The sequence below is a fragment of the Pollachius pollachius genome, assembly GCF_949987615.1.
Source record: "Pollachius pollachius genome assembly, chromosome: 6".
Taxonomy (NCBI): Eukaryota; Metazoa; Chordata; class Actinopteri; order Gadiformes; family Gadidae; genus Pollachius; species Pollachius pollachius.
In genome coordinates, this window is record NC_136939.1 from 23,216,084 (window position 1) to 23,234,049 (window position 17,966).

The 17,966-nt window shown below is 43.6% G+C and overlaps 1 protein-coding gene across 1 annotated transcript; it reads left to right on the forward strand.

The window, feature by feature from the left end:
- Positions 1 to 594: 594 nt before the first annotated feature.
- sim2 (SIM bHLH transcription factor 2) lies at positions 595 to 12,489 on the forward strand (the record flags this gene model as incomplete). The annotated part of the gene is made up of 11 exons (XM_079738179.1): positions 595 to 769; positions 4,804 to 4,886; positions 5,829 to 5,918; positions 6,259 to 6,367; positions 7,135 to 7,220; positions 7,657 to 7,856; positions 8,213 to 8,319; positions 8,891 to 9,038; positions 9,561 to 9,729; positions 10,758 to 10,899; positions 11,702 to 12,489. 11 exons carry the CDS (start codon positions 595 to 597, stop codon positions 12,487 to 12,489), a joined length of 2,097 nt encoding a protein of 698 aa, XP_079594305.1.
- Positions 12,490 to 17,966: the final 5,477 nt, after the last annotated feature.

Genomic DNA, 17,966 nt, shown 5'->3' on the forward strand with positions numbered 1-17,966 from the left:
GCGTCTCTTCTGCTGCTGCTGCTGCTGCCGTTCAGCTGCAGCGTTGACGGGAATTTTGCTGTTGCAAACGTCTCTGACAGCTGAATCTATATCATTTTAACTTTTAAAAATCGTCGAAGCTATTCCATACTCCGGTGACCGCTGTGCGTCATGCTCCGTGTCTGATGCACCTGGACGTCCCCGTTACGCTTCAGGCGGACTTCATGCCGACAATAAAGCCCACCCGAATGCCGAGGAACACGGACCATCAGTGCAAAAGAAAGGGATTAGATCGATCAGGCAATTGATTAGGCGTGAATGCAGAAACCGGAGCACGTGTTCTCAAAAGGAACGAATAAAGGAACCAAAAAAGGAACGAATTAAGGAACGAATAAAGGAACAAATATAGGGACGAATAAAGACGCAGAGAGCGGTTCCGCTGGTCAGGTGGACTCTCACGATGCTGCCTCACCCGGGGGACTCTGAGTTCGGGGGTCTGGGGGTCTGCCTCCTATAGGGTCAGAGCCACATGGACTGGTGAGGCATTGAAGACCTGAAGGCCGTCCTCCGGTGAAGAAGCACAGATCCTCTCCATCACTCGATCGTCTTCAAGATATGAAGGACAAATCGAAGAACGCCGCGAAGACGCGCCGGGAGAAGGAGAACGGGGAGTTCTACGAGCTGGCCAAGCTGCTCCCTCTGCCCTCCGCCATCACCTCCCAGCTGGACAAGGCCAGCATCATCCGCCTCACCACCTCCTACCTGAGGATGAGAGCCGTGTTCCCCGACGGTAAGACCACCTCCTACCTGAGGAGGAGAGCCATGTTCCCCGACGGTAGGAGGCTGAGAGAGGGCCCAGAGAGGGCTGGGGTCTCCGTTATGGGGTCAACATATCTGTCATAATAATATACTACTTATAATAATAATTGATATTATATTAATACAAAATAACAATAATTATACAATATATAATATAATAATCTTAGAATAATACAATTGCTATTAATCTTAAGTCATATCTTAATTAAGCAATCTTATTTATAATGTGTGTGTAATGCATAACATAAAATAATAATCAATCAACAATCTGCCATATTGTATCTTTAAAATTATAATTATGTCTGTATGCCTAATATACTTGTTTGTAAATTATTATTATTATTATTATTATTATTATTATTATTATTATTATTATTATTATTATTATTATTATTATTATTTGTTCGGAAAATAAATAGGGCGATTATATTGAATCTCACTGGACATTTAATAAATATGTTGTAGTAAATATGCAAAACGTTTTTCATTAACCGATCAGGGCTTTACCGGAGAGAGAGCACATTACAAAATCGTTTAATTCAAAATGATTAGGCCTGAAATGAATTAATATAGCTCTTTGTAAAACTTTTATTACCGTAGTTTATTCTACGATGTAATTTGTACAATATGGCAGATATTGTATTGATTGATTAATATCTTATGTTAATATGCATTACACACACATTATAAATAAGATTACTTAATTAAGATATAAATTAAGATTGTAGTAATCTTATTACCATACGATTATTATATTATATATTATTATATAATTATTGTTATTTTGTAGCAATATCAATTATTATTATTAGTAGGATTAGTAATAGTATTGTTATTATAATTAGTTATAACTATTATTAATGATAATTTCATAAGTATCAGGCCTAATGATTGATTATGTAGCCTAAGTCAAATCATCTCCCTGGCTCTACCTTTGAAAGGCTCACGTTTTACAGCCCAATGATTGAGTGTTGATTTAAGTCCATTTCAAATGACCAAACACATCAACCAGATGATTAATGACTTGCTGTGGAGCCTCGGACCGGCCCTTGGACAGGTGAAAGGCCAGACAAACAGGTCCTTCCTGCTCTCGAAACGGTCTGTCATTACTCATAAAGTCAAGGAGCACAAGGCCTTTAATGTTGGGGCCACCCTGAAACGGTCTGCCGATGTTGTTATTAGCTACTGCAATACAAAAAATGTGGACTATGGATTGAACCAACTCAAAGAAAATCTTTCTTGTTGTGCTTCTTGCATGGTGAAATACATTTTGTTGCTATAGGTTGCTATAGGTTACAAGTTACTATAGGTTACACATAAGATACTAATTGATTCAAACTTAAAAACATCCATGTCTCTCACCATAAGGCCTGTTATCAGTTTGGTCATCCATCCGCTCAGACTAAGAGGTCATCACAGAGTGCAGGCCTTGGTTAAAGACAGGAGATAGGTCTCTGAGTCTGGACAATTCCCTTTATTACGGGGCATCTCAGCTAGCCTATCTGAAGAGGCTGATTTGGCCGAGTGGCTCATTGTAAATCCCTGGAAACCTCTGAAATCAAATTTTTAATAAATCCTATAGATTAAGAAGTAAGAAAAACTTATGTAAAACAGTTGGGTGGGCCTATCATAAGAAGAATGTGAGTCAAATGGATGGATTAGTTCAGGAGCCTATAGCTTGCATCAAACGCTGTGGTCGGTGTTGGTCTGTGGACGTTTCGTCCTAGAAAGGGACAACCAGAACGCTTGCATGGGATTAGCAGTTTGCTGTTGTGGATGAAATTAAATGACATTACATCGACTTGCAGATGCAACGTGGATTCACAGGCCTAACTGTACTGATAAAATTACTGCATTTACAATTCATCCAGATCGGATGCGTCGCAAAGTCGAAGACCATCACCAAATGGATACGCATGGGCGACTCCTGCTTCTGTTAGTCTAACAGTCCATCCCCCTGCTCTATCTGCAGCCTACCCGTCAGCATATGTGTTTCAGTTTGATATTGCAGATGGCAGCGTTTAGAGACTGTCTGCATGGGTTCGAGTCCCGGTCAGAGGGGCCTGCGCTCACCTCAGCCTGTTGTTTGCGTAAAGTATACAATGTAAGCCACAGATCAAGACAGTTCCTACCTAAGGGGCAATAACTCATCATATTCATACGTTGGATGAATATGAAAAACTATTTAGGAACTCTTATAGGAAGTTTATAAACTGCTTATGTTCATCCTCATTGTCCTATTATATTCAAGGCCTCTATGTTTTATAATCTGTTTTTATTTTGGTCATTGGATCTTTTTTTTTCATATTTATTTACATTTCCCTCGAGAAATGTTTGGAGGCAATGATGCAATTTCATAATCATAATATCATGCAGTGAATTATTTGCGTTAATCGAGTTTGTTAGTGAAAAAAGTGATTGCACACCGCCGCGCGGCAACCGCCCTGATAGCCGCCTCGCTCAGCGCGGCGGTGCGAAGGGCCAGGGGTTTTTAAAACGCTGTTGCTGCCGCCGCCGAACGTTTCAACACGGGGATCGCTGAGCGGTAGGGCAAAATCTGCGGTTGCCGCCCACGCGTTCACGTGGGCGGCAACCGCTATCTGGTCTACAGACACTTTTGTAACCGCCTCCCCTCTGCCGCCCTTCCCTCATTGAAATTAATGGAGGCGGCGAGTTGCCGCGCGGCGGGGTGAAAGCAGCTTTACAATATTGGCAAAGTGCCCTATTTGGATGTTGTGTAGTGATATTATCCTATTGATTAGTGTAGGCCAGGCCTTATCTGCGTGACATTCTAGCGATGGACACAGCAGCGCCTCAGAGCAATAAGCGCTGCGCCGCCACTACCGTAATTACTGCGGTAACTAATTAGTCAATTAGGAAGAGAGGCCTTCATCCAAACAGACAAGTCATTAGAGAAATTAGGGGGGAGGCAACTTGCTCAAACAGGCGGCAGACTGAAACCCAGAAACGAGGCCAACAAGACTAGCCTATATTGAGGGAAACATCGGATTCCTATTCGATGGGAATGACATATTTTAATCGCACTTGGAGAAATAATAATCTATCTATATAAACAGTATGTATATATTGCAGATGATTTTATCCACGACTGATAACGATTCATATGAACATTCACACACCGAAGGAGGAGTCGAGCCCTCAAGGTGACAGACAGCTCGTCGGGAGTAGTCAGGGTGAGGCGTCTTGCTCAGGGACACTTCAACACTCAGCTAGGAGGAGCCGTGGACCGAACTAGCAACCTTCTGGTTAAAAGAAAACCCGCTCTACCTCTTGCGCTAACAATGGACACATACAACATATCAAGCGATTAGGCAGCACTATAAGAAGAAAAAAGTAGTATATTCTTTGTACTTCTGCAATGACAACAGAAGTAGTGCTGACAACCTTGAGGGGTTAGGGTTAGGGTGTGAGGATTAATCCACTTGTTTAGACACGTTTATCATCGTCCTTGTGCGGGCCTGCAATCCTTTAGCGTGTATGTTTTGTATTGGTTTGGCAGAAGCTGATTATTTCAAATACAACTTTTTGTATACCTACTTCTTGTCTATATCCCTGTAGTTTTATATTATTGAAAGTAAAGTAGCAAAAATAGTTACTAGATTGTTAAATCGAAATGATCATTTAAATCTGATTGCCCTGATCATCAATCATTTCATCAAAAAAATATTCAACCCATGGAATAAAGCGGACTGAATCACGCTTAAAAATAAATAAATTATAAATATACTCTTGTAAATATATACTCATATACTTGTTTCTATTTCTTAAGGTGAAGTTGTTTTACAGGTTTTGAAGGTTAATTTATAATTGAGAAGCAATTCAAAGGTATATCTAGGATATCGGGTCATAAGGTGTTTCCGCTCATGAATATACTACAGGATAGTACAGGCTGTGTGAACGGTTATTATAAGTTAATGCATGGGCTGGGTACCCTTATACACTCCAGCAGTGTTGGGGGATGAGACGTCTTGCTCTCCTGTCTAGGTCTGGGTGACGCCTGGGGCCAGGCTTCACGAGGGAGCCATCTGGACAACATGGCCAAAGAACTGGGCTCCCATCTCCTGCAGGTCAGAGCAACCACACAAACAAGTCCTATGCAGCATAAACATTCAAATGTACAGTTTGCTTTACCCTGTTCACACAGATGTGCGTTGCTATGCTATTCTAACAAAAATATTTATGTTAGCTGATGATAACGATTATGACTATAATATGAACGAGAAATTGTTCACTATTGGGTTAGCGTCCAACAGACTGGACTGCTTGTCAGATATTCTTTGACTTCTAGTCAGGCAATTTTTCCCAAACCAAATTGTTGTTCTAGGGTCCTTCTTGCCACAGGTTGTTCCGAGGAGCTAAGCTGTAGAAAAGCTTATGTTCCACAGTTGCAAGATGGAAAGACTCTGACCAAACGACAGTACAGCACTCAGTTGGGACTGCTATTTAATGGGAGGTGATTTCAGTGGCTAGGCTTACTGGGACATAGCCGTTTGAAATAGTGTCTTCTCTACCTCAACGGCCTCATCTCTCCACCCATATGCACTGCATATGAAGGCAATGTCCCCAGCTGACAGAGGACCTGGACGGTAGCGGTGATGTAAAGACCCAGTCTCAACATGAGGTTTCTGTTGTCATAATGGGCAGAATAAATAAAATACAATATTATGTATTATAATATCCTATAAAAATTATCCTAAATTATATCATATAGAATCTCCCATGTACACTGTTGGGAAAGTGTAAAGTGTGGACAGTTAAACCTATAATGTACTTTGGTCTGAATCAGACCTTTGTCAAGGTTAGGGGTAGGGTTAGCCCTAGGGTTAGGGTTACGGCTAGGGTAGGGTTAGCCCTAGGGTTAGTACACTGGATCATCACCTTGACTCAGCATCAAGTCTTGGAGATTAGTCCATCACGTAATAATGAAGTTTGAATTCACATGCAATTCATGCAAAGGCGTACAATAGGCCGTTATAATTAAATAACAACTTACTTTATACTTTCTGCAGACCCTCGATGGATTTGTTTTCGTCGTTGCTCCTGACGGAAAGATTATGTACATCTCTGAAACGGCATCCGTCCATCTTGGCCTGTCCCAGGTAAGATTTCTACTTATGTCTGTAACACTGCAGCGGTTTATGTCCTGAGTCTAAAAAAGATATTTGTCTGACTTGCAAAAAAAACAACATAAATCAAGCGAGATATTTCTATGCCTAAAGTTGCTTCCTTAATTATAGTATGATGAAGATATACAAAGAGAGGACATTATCTTCGTCACATCGTATTTCAAATTATCAAACAAAGAACAAATATCTCCCGGATAGTTTTTCCACAGATTACCAAACAATTTGCCTGAGGCATTAACCTGTAATTCTGGAGATCCAAACGTACAGTATGTACAGTAGTGAAGGGTGTGCGGTGTAATTGTGTGTGTTCCAGGTAGAGCTAACAGGAAACAGTATTTTCGAGTACATCCACCCAGCGGACCATGATGAGATGACTGCCGTCCTCAGTGCTCAGAAAGCCCCCCACTGCCACCTCTCCCAAGGTCCAGACCCCTGCTTCTAGAATTCCCCCATTCAGATCAATGTTTTCCTTAAATATCATTCTCCCCATCGCTTGCTATGTACAAAGTCAACAAAACAAGTTAATCCTGCAGATTCCCCCCAAAAAAAAACATCTGCCATAGTATAGCCTTTGTCAAGAGGGAAGCAGAGTGCTTGCACACTGGCCCAACAAACAGCCAGCGATAGAATGTTGGCTAGCGGGCTAGCGCCAATTCAACGCGTTCGCCAGGGAGAAACCTAATCCCACAGCCGAGAGCACTGGGAGCACTGGGCCCATGTTGGTGTTGGTTGGTGTTTGTTGATGTTTGTTGGGGCCGTGTGCAGAAATGGTCCCCAAAAGCGTACCTCTCATTGACCACTAGTACTAAAAAAAAGAACTTTTTACTGGCAAGTGACAAGACGGCATCTTCTGAAGTAACCTCTTTTATTATTTATCCTGAGTCATCCTATTCTATATGCATTTTGTCAATATTTGAAGCGGCAGCGAATCTGAAATGGCTAGTCCAAATACTGCTTGAATAACTAATAGATGTTTACTATTACTGCAAACTGTACTTGTTCCAGCAAGCTCAGCACAATGCAACATTTGGGACATGCTCAGATGCACATGCTCAATGGAACGCACATACCGTACACTTATTCCTGCTGCCTAAATGAACTGCAGAAATGTCACTCATATCAAACCTCAAGTGTGTCATATAATTGTTTCTGTATAATACTCTCCTTCTACGTCTTTTTGTGTGCACAGAGTATGAGATTGAGCGGTCTTTCTTCCTGAGGATGAAGTGTGTGCTGGCGAAGCGCAACGCTGGATTAACATGTGGAGGATTTAAGGTAGGCGGCGCCCTCACTGAAACAGCTCAGAGGAACCACTACAGTCCTGATGTACACATCAGACAGGCTCTGGTGGTTGTGGGGGGGGGGGGTTGGGAGCAGAGATGTGACAGAAGAGAGGCTGAAGAGAGACACCAGAGAGCTGAGTTATGTGAGAACACGACAAAGACTGGCGGGCAGGGCTGGATGACGGCCTGGAGACTTAGGAGTGCAAATCCCTTTAGCAGGAAAGGGGATTCCAATCCTCCAAGGTGCTGTTAAGGGGGGATTTGCGGCACGTAGAATGAGCTTAGAAAAAGCTGGATCTGATCTGATGAGAGGAGTGGGAGGTTATTGGAGAAAACCTCTTATTTAATTACATTTCTAAATTCATCAACAGAACAAGGCAGGTTTAGAAGAGCTAAAGAAATGGACCTTTCTTGTTGCCGTTGGTCAGGTGATCCACTGCAGCGGCTATCTGAAGCTGCGGCAGTACATGATGGATGTGCCGCTCTACGACGCCTGGTATCAGATTGTCGGCCTCGTCGCTGTGGGGAACTCGCTGCCCCCCAGCGGCATCACGGAGATCAAGCTCCACAGCAACATGTTCATGTTCCGGGCCAGTCTGGACCTCAAGCTCATCTTCCTAGACTCCAGGTGTGAAAAGGAGCACTGGTGGCAAAGAGGAGAGGAGAGGTGGCTGTGTGCCGAGGTGTTCCTGAGCCACAGACCAAACCCTGCCTACTGCCCAGGAGCTGGCTGCTGCCTTGCATGGTCGACATCGCCGTCGGTGTGTGAATGTGTGTGAATGAGAGGCACTACAGAATTGCAGTCCATTTACCATTGAATAACGTGTTGGGCAGATGGATTGATTGATGATACAGGAAGGTATCAGCTGTGAATATCAGGGTATCTAATAGCCTCAATTTATTATTTCATCTTTTTGGCTTAGATGATATGAAAATCGAATCTTCCGACTGTAACGTGTGATGTTTGTCCTGATGCTGAGACAGGGTGGCTGAGTTGACGGGATACGAGCCCCAGGACCTCATCGAGAAGACTCTCTACCACCACGTCCACGGCTGTGACGTCTTCCAGCTCCGCTCCGCTCACCACCTCCGTAAGTGGACCAGTGCCTCTCACAAGAGGCTGTGTGTGTGTGTGTGTGTGTGTGTGTGTGTGTGTGTGTGTGTGTGTGTAATAAACATCATGACTGAAAATAAGATAAGGATATGTTTGTGTAAGCATGCACAGCTCTATTAGACGTATTAATTATATTTTGATTTAATTCAATATCAATCATCACATATGCTGCATATATACCAACAAATCAATGAATAAGCAAATGTGCAATATTCCCCTTTGAGTACAATAAAGTACAACACATCATTAAACAAGCTTTAAGTTTGATTAATGATGTGTGAAATTGCTAACATAGGTGCCTCTGTTGTATCTTTTATTATTTATTTAGTGTCCTTTTCTGTCTTTCCAAATGTCCGTAGTGTTAGTAAAGGGCCAGGTGATCCCTAAGTACTACCGGCTGCTGTCTTTTGGTATGTCCGTAGTGTTGATAAAAGGCCAGGTGATCCCTAAGTACTACCGGCTGCTGTCTTTTGGTATGTCCGTAGTGTTGGTTAAAGGCCAGGTGATCCCTAAGTAGTACCGGCTGCTGTCTTTTGGTATGTCCGTAGTGTTGGTTAAAGGCCAGGTGACCACTAAGTACTACCGGCTGCTGTCGAAGCGTGGAGGCTGGGTCTGGGTGCAGAGCTACGCCACCATCGTCCACAATAGCCGCTCCTCCAGACCTCACTGCATTGTCAGTATCAACTACGTCCTCACGTGAGTCAGAGCATGCCATAGCTTCATTTTCTCAAGGAGATTTGAATGAGTGTATGTTTAAAGAATTTTCCGTGGAAGCTTGGAAGCATCCGTGGAGGGCCCACATTAAGGCATTAGAATTGACTGTGTATGTGTCATATTCACAACAATTAAAGCAACAGCAATAAAACTGTATGAATTGAATATACTAATATTAAACTTTCAGAACAATTCACAAAATGTTTACCTTTCTCCACTACAAATAAGTGTATGGAGTCTATATGTTGGAGGAAATAACATGACTCGTATAGACTAAGTTAAACAATATGACATAATTTATATTTATATATTTTTTAACCTCTTCTGGAAATATTTCAAGGCCCGGTTCTAACGGGTCCAGGGACCGGGTTGGGGTATCGCTGCCATAACACGGATGAGTAGAAAGCGAGTGATCACACATTGATGAAGCGCGCTAAAGAAAAAGCTTCTCCGTCATCCCATTCAACCAGTACAAGTAGAACAATGTGGCTCGTTATGTTTCAGTGACGTCGAACACCAGGAGCTGCCACTGTCTCAGGAACAGAACGCGGCTGTCAGGTCCGGCCTTAGCTACAAGAGAAGCCTGGCTTCTCCTCCTCCACCGCATCACAAACAAATGAAGACCAGAGCGCTGAAGGTCAAAACCAGAGTCAAACCCACCCCGTACCCCACGGTAGGACTGCAGTGTTCTAGTTCAACTAGTTTAAACCGAAATCATTGTGTTTGTGTTTTTCCACCTCAACAATGTATTTCAATAATGTTTAATAATATAACATCATTCTGTATTTTTTTTTTTTTGAGTTTTCAGCATTACACTGTATGTGGATGCTAGGAAGGTTGGAAGAAGAACTGAATGACTGAAGCCAAGTCCATACTATAGCCTTTGTGTGTGTGTGTGTGTGTGTGTGTGTGTGTGTGTGTGTGTGTGTGTGTGTGTGTGTGTGTGTGTGTGTACGTGCGTGCGTGCGTGCGTGCGTGTGTGATCTTTGATCTTACTCGGTTTAGAAGAAAAAATAAGCTTCGAAAAAACTATGTGTAAATCCACGCAGAGCCCAAGAATGACGCAGAGGTCTCTGTGTCTTGGTCTTGTCTCGTCCCTGAGCTCATTTATCAGAACCAGGACTGGAGCCTATGCTTCATCTGCCTTCTGTTAAGTGTTGTAACAAAGTCCTTTTATGTCCCAAATAAGGCATTGAAACATTTAAAAAAAAGGTAGCTTTTAGAAAACAGTAGATAACATGCAAGTGGTGTTGGTACACGGGCTACAACAACAGTGATGCTGACAGATCTGAACCATGACCGCTGGAGGAAACATCTTGAAGAGCTCTGTTCAAAACAAACAGCCTGTCACACATTAGTGAAGCATACATACTTATATAAGTCTGTTCGGATATCAAAAATAAAATTACATTTCGGTCGATATCTTCCATCTTCGATTAAAATATATCAACAATCATGTCAACCCGGGCAAAAAGTAAAGGTAGACTTTTGAATCTCTGCAACTGGTGTGTGATGTATCCACGGTTTCATTACCCAACAAGTTGACGGCTATATTCAAAATGCATTTGTGTTAGCATAGAGCAGTGCTACAGGGCTATGTTTCTACGTAGGAATACACTAGAACAGGAAACTTTTACCTCAATAATCACATCTTCTTTTATTTCCGGCTCACCCTGCTGTGTTCATCGTTTCTCCCCCCAGCCTGCCAAGCTGAGCTGCTCTCCACAAGGGGGGGGTTGGAAAGAGAGCGTGCACGGCGCCACACCTGGTGGGTCCACCACGGCCCACCTGGAGGAGGGAGAGGGGGGCCGCGGAGTCCACCACAGCCTCAACAGCCCCCACGGTGAGGCCCTAGGCTACCGGGCCAACAAATACTAATATACAAAACGTCAAATGTATGCAATCATACGTTGGTTTAAGATGAGCATTTTGTCGAGTTATGGATTGTCATTGATTTGACTAAAGTATATCAAATGTATGTGACCGTATGTTACGCTCCTTTGAATAGATCCAAGGGGTAAAGTAACTAACACGACAACCAGAGGTGGAAGACATTGAAGAGACACAACTGAAAAGTAAAAGTATATTTATTGCTGTAGAAACACAAAGGGAATGGTAAGGGGACCTATGGAGAGAACACCAGAGATCTGAGCTCCTGAGAAGGAAAAGAACCAAAACCCAGGCTAGCCTAGCCAGCAACAGTAAAACAAAATGTACACACAGGTGGTGTCCACCGCTTACCTCATGTCTCTAGACAAGGGTTTTCTACTCGTGTGTGCTACGCACAGATTACCCCTAGCTTACCTAGCTCCCTCCCCAGGGAGACAGGGAGGTCAACACAAAGGGCAGGTAGCACAAGGCAAAACACTCCACGCGATAATCTCAGATCCAGCAGTCCTACCAAAATATAGCAGAACATCTCGGGGAGAAGGCGCAGTGCCTCGGCCAGAGTCCAAATGCTGCGCGTAACCCCTTGTTTCCTGTTTCCTTAAAATACAGAGAAAGTCTGACGAAGGCCAGACCCCTGTGAACCTAGAGTCTGTTTTGTTAGACTAGTCACAAGAAGACCGCTCTGGGGAAAGCACCTATCGCCCCTCCCTGGTCTCTGTCAAAAACCCATTGGCTGTTGCCGTCTCCCTCCTCAGATCCCGAGGCGCCTCCTTACTGGACCGACCCCGAGCCGGCCGGGGCCCACCAGCTGCTGCCGAGCTGCGCGGCCCTGCAGCACCGGGACGGCCTGCTGAAGGCAGAGCCCAGTCGGTCGCCGGTCAGGAGAAGGCCCATCGCGGGCGCCGACACACTCCACCCCTGCGCCAGGGCGACCAAGGGCGGCGGCCGGGCGGCATTCGGCCCGGAGCACGGCTACAAACCCACGGGGAGGGAGAGTGAGGGCCAGGGGGGAGGCGCTCCACTGCCGTGTCCTCTGTTCGGCAGCTTGGTGCCGAGCAAGGGCATTAGGGAGCAGCCTCGCCCCTTTCACGGCCAGACCTTCCCCAGGCAGCTCCTGCTGGACCAGAGGAGGAGGCTGCCCGCGCCCGAGGCGTCCTCGTCCTGCCATTACAAAGGATACCTACACCACCCCCACCCCGCCGGCCAGCAGACCTCCCCCCATGAGCAGGAGGCCGGGGCGCTGGAGAAGGAGGAGAGGAGGATGTGGATAGGAATGGGCATGGGCGTGGCCATGGGCGGACCCGCCCAGCCACCGTACATGTCTTTGAACCTTCACCAAGTCTTCAGCAATCGCAGCAGCGCCGCGAAAGCGCCTCCCTACACAGCGTTGGGGCATTTTGCAGACGGTTACGGTTGCCACGGTAATGACGTGGTGTCCTACAGCAATAAGAGTCAAAGCCCCGCCCTAGGCCCCGCCCAGGGAGGGCAACGCGAGATTCCACATTACATCGGTACATCTGTGATCATCACCAACGAGAGCTGACCGAGGAGGAGCACAGGTACATGACTCGTTAACCCCGACCGCCAGGAGGACATCTGCTCAAGGGTTCACTTACTTCAGGCCTTTTGAATTGTTCAATTGTTCACGTTCAGACCCTGTTCCTTCTGTAGTGAGGGGGCATCACAGGTGGGAGATGCTCAGGCCTTCTAGCTGTTACAGTCAGAAGTTATTTCAAGGAAAGTTTGACAGTACCATCAGCATCCATGAGGAACACCTTGAGGATCGAGTCTGAACGGACAGTATACAGTGTTTTATAGAACCTTTCAAATGTGAGAATACAATAGTACTAGTAGCATTAATAATGTAAGGATTTTGAATTGTAGCAATATGTAAGATACAGTACATTGTCTTGACCAAAATAACTGGTTTTAATCAAATAGTTCAAGTTAAAGATTTTTTTAAATAAAAACTATTTGGATACCAAAAAGAAACATGTTTCTTAGTAATGCACTTCTCACTTGCATATATTGTATTTAACATATTTTATTTTACATTATTAATATGACATTTGATGATACCTTAAATGGGAATAGAACCAAACAAGCATGGAATTTCCCCTAAATAAATTTGACCTGTGATTTTCCTTAACTTCATTGTTTTGATCTAATGAGAATTTAAACATTCTGTTTGACATGCGTATCACCCTTTTATAAAGTGGGAGCCATAACACTTTTGAAGGAAGAAAAGTAAGAGAAAACTCCAAACTCAAATTCGACATGCACTGAGCTATTGAATGCAATGAAATAATATGAATAAATATTATTTTAAAGAAAACCATTCTGAGCAAGCCCCTTTAATAGCATTTAGCTACCCGCCCCCGCTTCTTTAGACTTGGGAGAGGATTGGCCCAGCAGGCCTACAACTTCAGGCTTAACCAATGGGTTATTGCATGACTATGGAGACAGCTGTCTATCCAACCCAGTCTCACGGAAATACGTGACACTGTCATGACATTTAATCTATTCCATCGTGATCTGGGAAACGTAATTTCAATTATTTCGTGCCAAAAATCACAAATTTCAAACTCATGTATTTCAATTGGCAGTATTTTTCGTGTCACTAAGCACGACTTTCAAACTAATGTTCTGTCCGGGAGCGTTCTCCCTAATGTCCCTTATGGAGCTCCGTAGGCCTACAGATAATTTATTGTTTATTTATCTCATTTGTTTCAAGATTTTTCAACACAAACACAGAAAAATTGTCTGTGATAACTAACAATATGACAGCTTTTGGCCACCCGTTTCTACTCTCACCTTTGATTCTGAGAAATTGTGACAATTCACAGATATAGTTAATGCAGGTGCGCTGCTCTGTAGGCAAACCGCGACGGAAAAAAAGGTAGCTGCTTAATCTCTTCTTTTTAGAATTGTAGGCCTATGTCTTAATTTTTATTTTATCTAGTCATTTATTGTCTTGTTTATTTGCAGGCTATGTGAATGAAAGTCTGCGTCGATGCCTCGCAAGTCCAGTGTCGCGAGTGGACGTTGCCACGACATCTATAAATCATACCGTATTTAATGGGTTATAATTAATATTGATGTGTAAGGGTTGATTATAACTCGTGAATAATATTGTTTATACCACGGTGGGGGGGAATACTCGTATGCTGATTGGCTGCAGGGTGTGCATTAACTCCTGGTATAAGGACACCTGCTAAGTAGTTCCAGTCAAATTGTCTGTTCAGCCTTCAAAACGAGAGCTGGTAAATTGTGAAAAATGCATTAAACTGTAATCAGAAAACGCGGTTATATGCTATAGACCCTATAGTATCTGTGGTATAAAGACTGGGACGAATTTCAAATTATAAATGTGTACACTTTATGTTGAAAGTATAAACCGTCGCGATTCCCATTGAAACGAATGGGGCGGTGATTCGGTTTTCAAAACGAGAGCTGGCAAATTGTGAAAAATGAATTAAACTGTAATCAGATAACGCGGTTTATGCTGTAGACCCTAGAGCAAGCCCGCCGCTCCCTATACGCAGAGTACGCAGAGTGCGTAGGGCACCAAGTACCTGGGGGGGCACCAAAAATTATGGTTTGTAAAAAAAATAAAAAAATTAAACTAATTATTACATTATTGAATAAAAAAATATATAAATTAGTTATGAAGAGGCCCACCGTTGTTTTTTCTTAATTGCATAACCTATCACTCAATTTCGGCAATTATATGTTTTTACCTAATATATAAAAAGAGGCTCCCCTTCCCCCCACCCCCCTTCCCCCCCTCGCGTAGGGCACCGAAACGGCCAGCAGCGGCCCTGCCCTAGAGTATCTGTGGTATACAGGCTGGGACGAAGTTCGAATTATAAATATGTACAATGCATAACGTTAGCTCTCTGGCTCATAGCTGAGCGGACTAGAATACCTCCCGTATATATATTATAATTACGCACGTCTTGAGCCATCAGTCGGAAGTGTCCGTGCCGCTTCCAGTGGGGATTGCAGTACCGCTTCCGTGCCGGTTCCAGTAGAAAGCGTTCTCTGCCGTTGCCATAGTGAAGACGCAATCTATCTGGTGGTAAGCACTGCCGTCAGTTTGACGCCTCGTGCCCACTGCATCCGTCCGTTGACTGATCCCCATTGACTTTGAATGGGGACGGACGCGCAATGCATTGTGGATCCGTGCGCTTCGTTTGGAGCCTTCGGCGCCGTCAAAAAGTTGAAAATTGTTCAACTTTTTCGGCAGAGACGGATCCGTCATCCAATCAGATCGCGTATGCACATGTAAGCACTGTGACACTACTCGGGCTCTGACGACCCTGGAAAGCTCACCCGTCCGCCAGCCACGCCTTCCGACGTCCTTTGACTGACGGTGCAGTGGGCACGAGGCTAGCGGGAGTTTCGCTCTTTCGCTCCCAAACTCCTATTAAGGCAAGTTGTATAACTATACGTCTGCTGTATGTTTTGTTTAATGTGATAAATTACTTGCATAGTTTAAATATTAGGGCGAAGATTAAATCCCCACCAGTGAGTCACCATTGGTCAGCATAAATGGAAAAGGGAAATTAACATAACCTTGCTAGCTTGCTCAGCTGAACGGCTAATGTTCAATATAAACTAACACAATACAGCATTAACGTTATATCCAATGAATTGTAGCGTAGAGCATAAAGCAGATATCATAATTATGACTATAATAATGTGTGAGTAAATTAATTGTGTGAGCTCATCTAGACGTTGTCATTTCATTTTGTCACTGTGGATCGCTTTTGAAGTTAACTGTTTTGGGTTTTACTTTGCTGTGTTAAGTTGTGTAGAAAACAAGTCAGGTGCTGTCTTTGAACAATTTATTATGCTCTCATGGTGCTTTCCCAGTCTTATACTGGCAAAAGTCCGCCATAGAGATAAAGAAAAACCCGCTAAAATAAGTACTACAACAAACCCCTCCCTACTTCTGATCTTCCGTGCGGTCCTTCAAATTTAAAGGTAAACCATGTTAGAATTCCTGACAGTTAATATTAGGCTACCGTTTCAAAACTTAACTATCATTCAAACCGTGATAACTGTGTGATATGACACTTTCACAGTAAATTTGTCCAGAATCAACCAGTTAATAACACCCTCCCAGGCACAGGTGTAGTGTGAGTTAATGTTAATGAATATCTGATATGGTTTTCTTATCGGCTATATCGATATTGTATTTTTTTGCAAACCAAAAGTGCACATTGCTGCTTATTTTGTTTGTGATTGATGGTTGACAGTTTTTTTCTTTTCTCCCTGCAGCTCCTGTATAGTCAACCTCCATCACACGTTATCGTCATTTTGAATACCCAAAGGCACTTTAAGAGCCACGTCCATCTGTCCGTCTGTCTGTCTGTCTATCTGCCTTTCTGGGTCTGTCTGTCTGTCTGTCTGGGTCAGTCTGTTTGTGTTGCAATGGCCATGCAATATACCACTGACCACCAGTATCGCAGCTACAAAGAGGTGAAACGTATGGCGCTTGAAGTTAAACAAGACCACCTTATGGCTGAAGCCAAGGTTAGTGTTTTACATCACTCAATTTCATTAATTTTGTACCAAACAGATGGGTGGCAAATTACTGTAATGGAATACCTGGATGATCTAAGTGACTTGGGTTCATTATTGTAGCACGGGTGGCTGGAGCTTCAGTCGCAAAGAGTTCAGCTTGCCAGAAGTGAATAAATTCTGCATCGAAACCTATGGGAAATATATCAATACTATGAATAGATTCAGAAATTGCGGGTGAAGACACACATTTGATGACCACAATGTTTGTATACTAGTGTGACAGGTCAGGAAAAACCTGAAAATCAACTCTTCCTCAGGTGACTGAGAATGTCAATGCAGGATTAGATCAGACATGGTCAGAACCAAGAGTCTTACTTCAACTATAGGGAGAGGCATATTATGGTAGAGTTGGTCATGAACTCCTCATTACAAAGACAAATGAATGTACAGGGTACAAGGGCTCACGGAATGGTTTGACAAGGATGAAAATCGTATCCTGTGGACTTTGAACTCATCACATCTCTATCCAGTTTAACAGAGATTCTGGGCTATCCACCACCACCATCAAAACACCAAATTAGGGAACATGTTCTGGAAGAATTGAGCTCCAGCCCTCCAGTAGCGTTTCATAGACTTGGAGAATCTAGGCCTAGGCTCATTTAAGCTGTTTAACACCTTACTAAAACACTAGGTTGCATTTTCGTTTTTCATTTGTCACCCGTCAAATGAAAAAAGATCCACAATGGTCACTCTGTGAGACAGTGGTCCACTTCAGTCCTACTGCGATGGGCAGGTCCACTACAGTCCTACTGCGATGGATAGGTCCACTACAGTCCTACTGCGATGGACAGGTCCACTACAGTCCTACTGCGATAGACAGAGGTCCACTACAGTCCTACTGCGATAGACAGGTCCACTACAGTCCTACTGCGATGGGCAGGTCCACTACAGTCCTACTGCGATGGGCAGGTCCACTACAGTCCTACTGCGATGGACAGGTCCACTACAGTCCCACTGCGATGGACAGGTCCACTACAGTCCTACTGCGATAGACAGAGGTCCATCACAGTCCTACTGCGATAGACAGAGGTCCATCACAGTTCTAGTGTCATAGACAGAGGTCCATCACAGTCCTAGTGTCATAGACAGAGGTCCATCACAGTCCTACTGCGATAGACAGAGGTCCATCACAGTCCTAGTGTCATAGACAGAGGTCTATTATAGTCCTACTGTGATGGACAGAGGTCCATCACAGTCCTGTTGCGATGGCTGAAGCACACGCTGGTTTGAGCGGTTGTGCTGTCGGTATATTCAAGTTATTATTTCTAGCAGATGTGTATGGTATTGCCCATTATATTAATACGTTGAACAAAATATAATTATTATGTCATATATGAGAGCCAGCCACATACAAATGTAAATGTATGAAATTCCCCAAATCTGTTATACTGCAAATGCTCAATGAGATATATATATAAAAAAAAATAC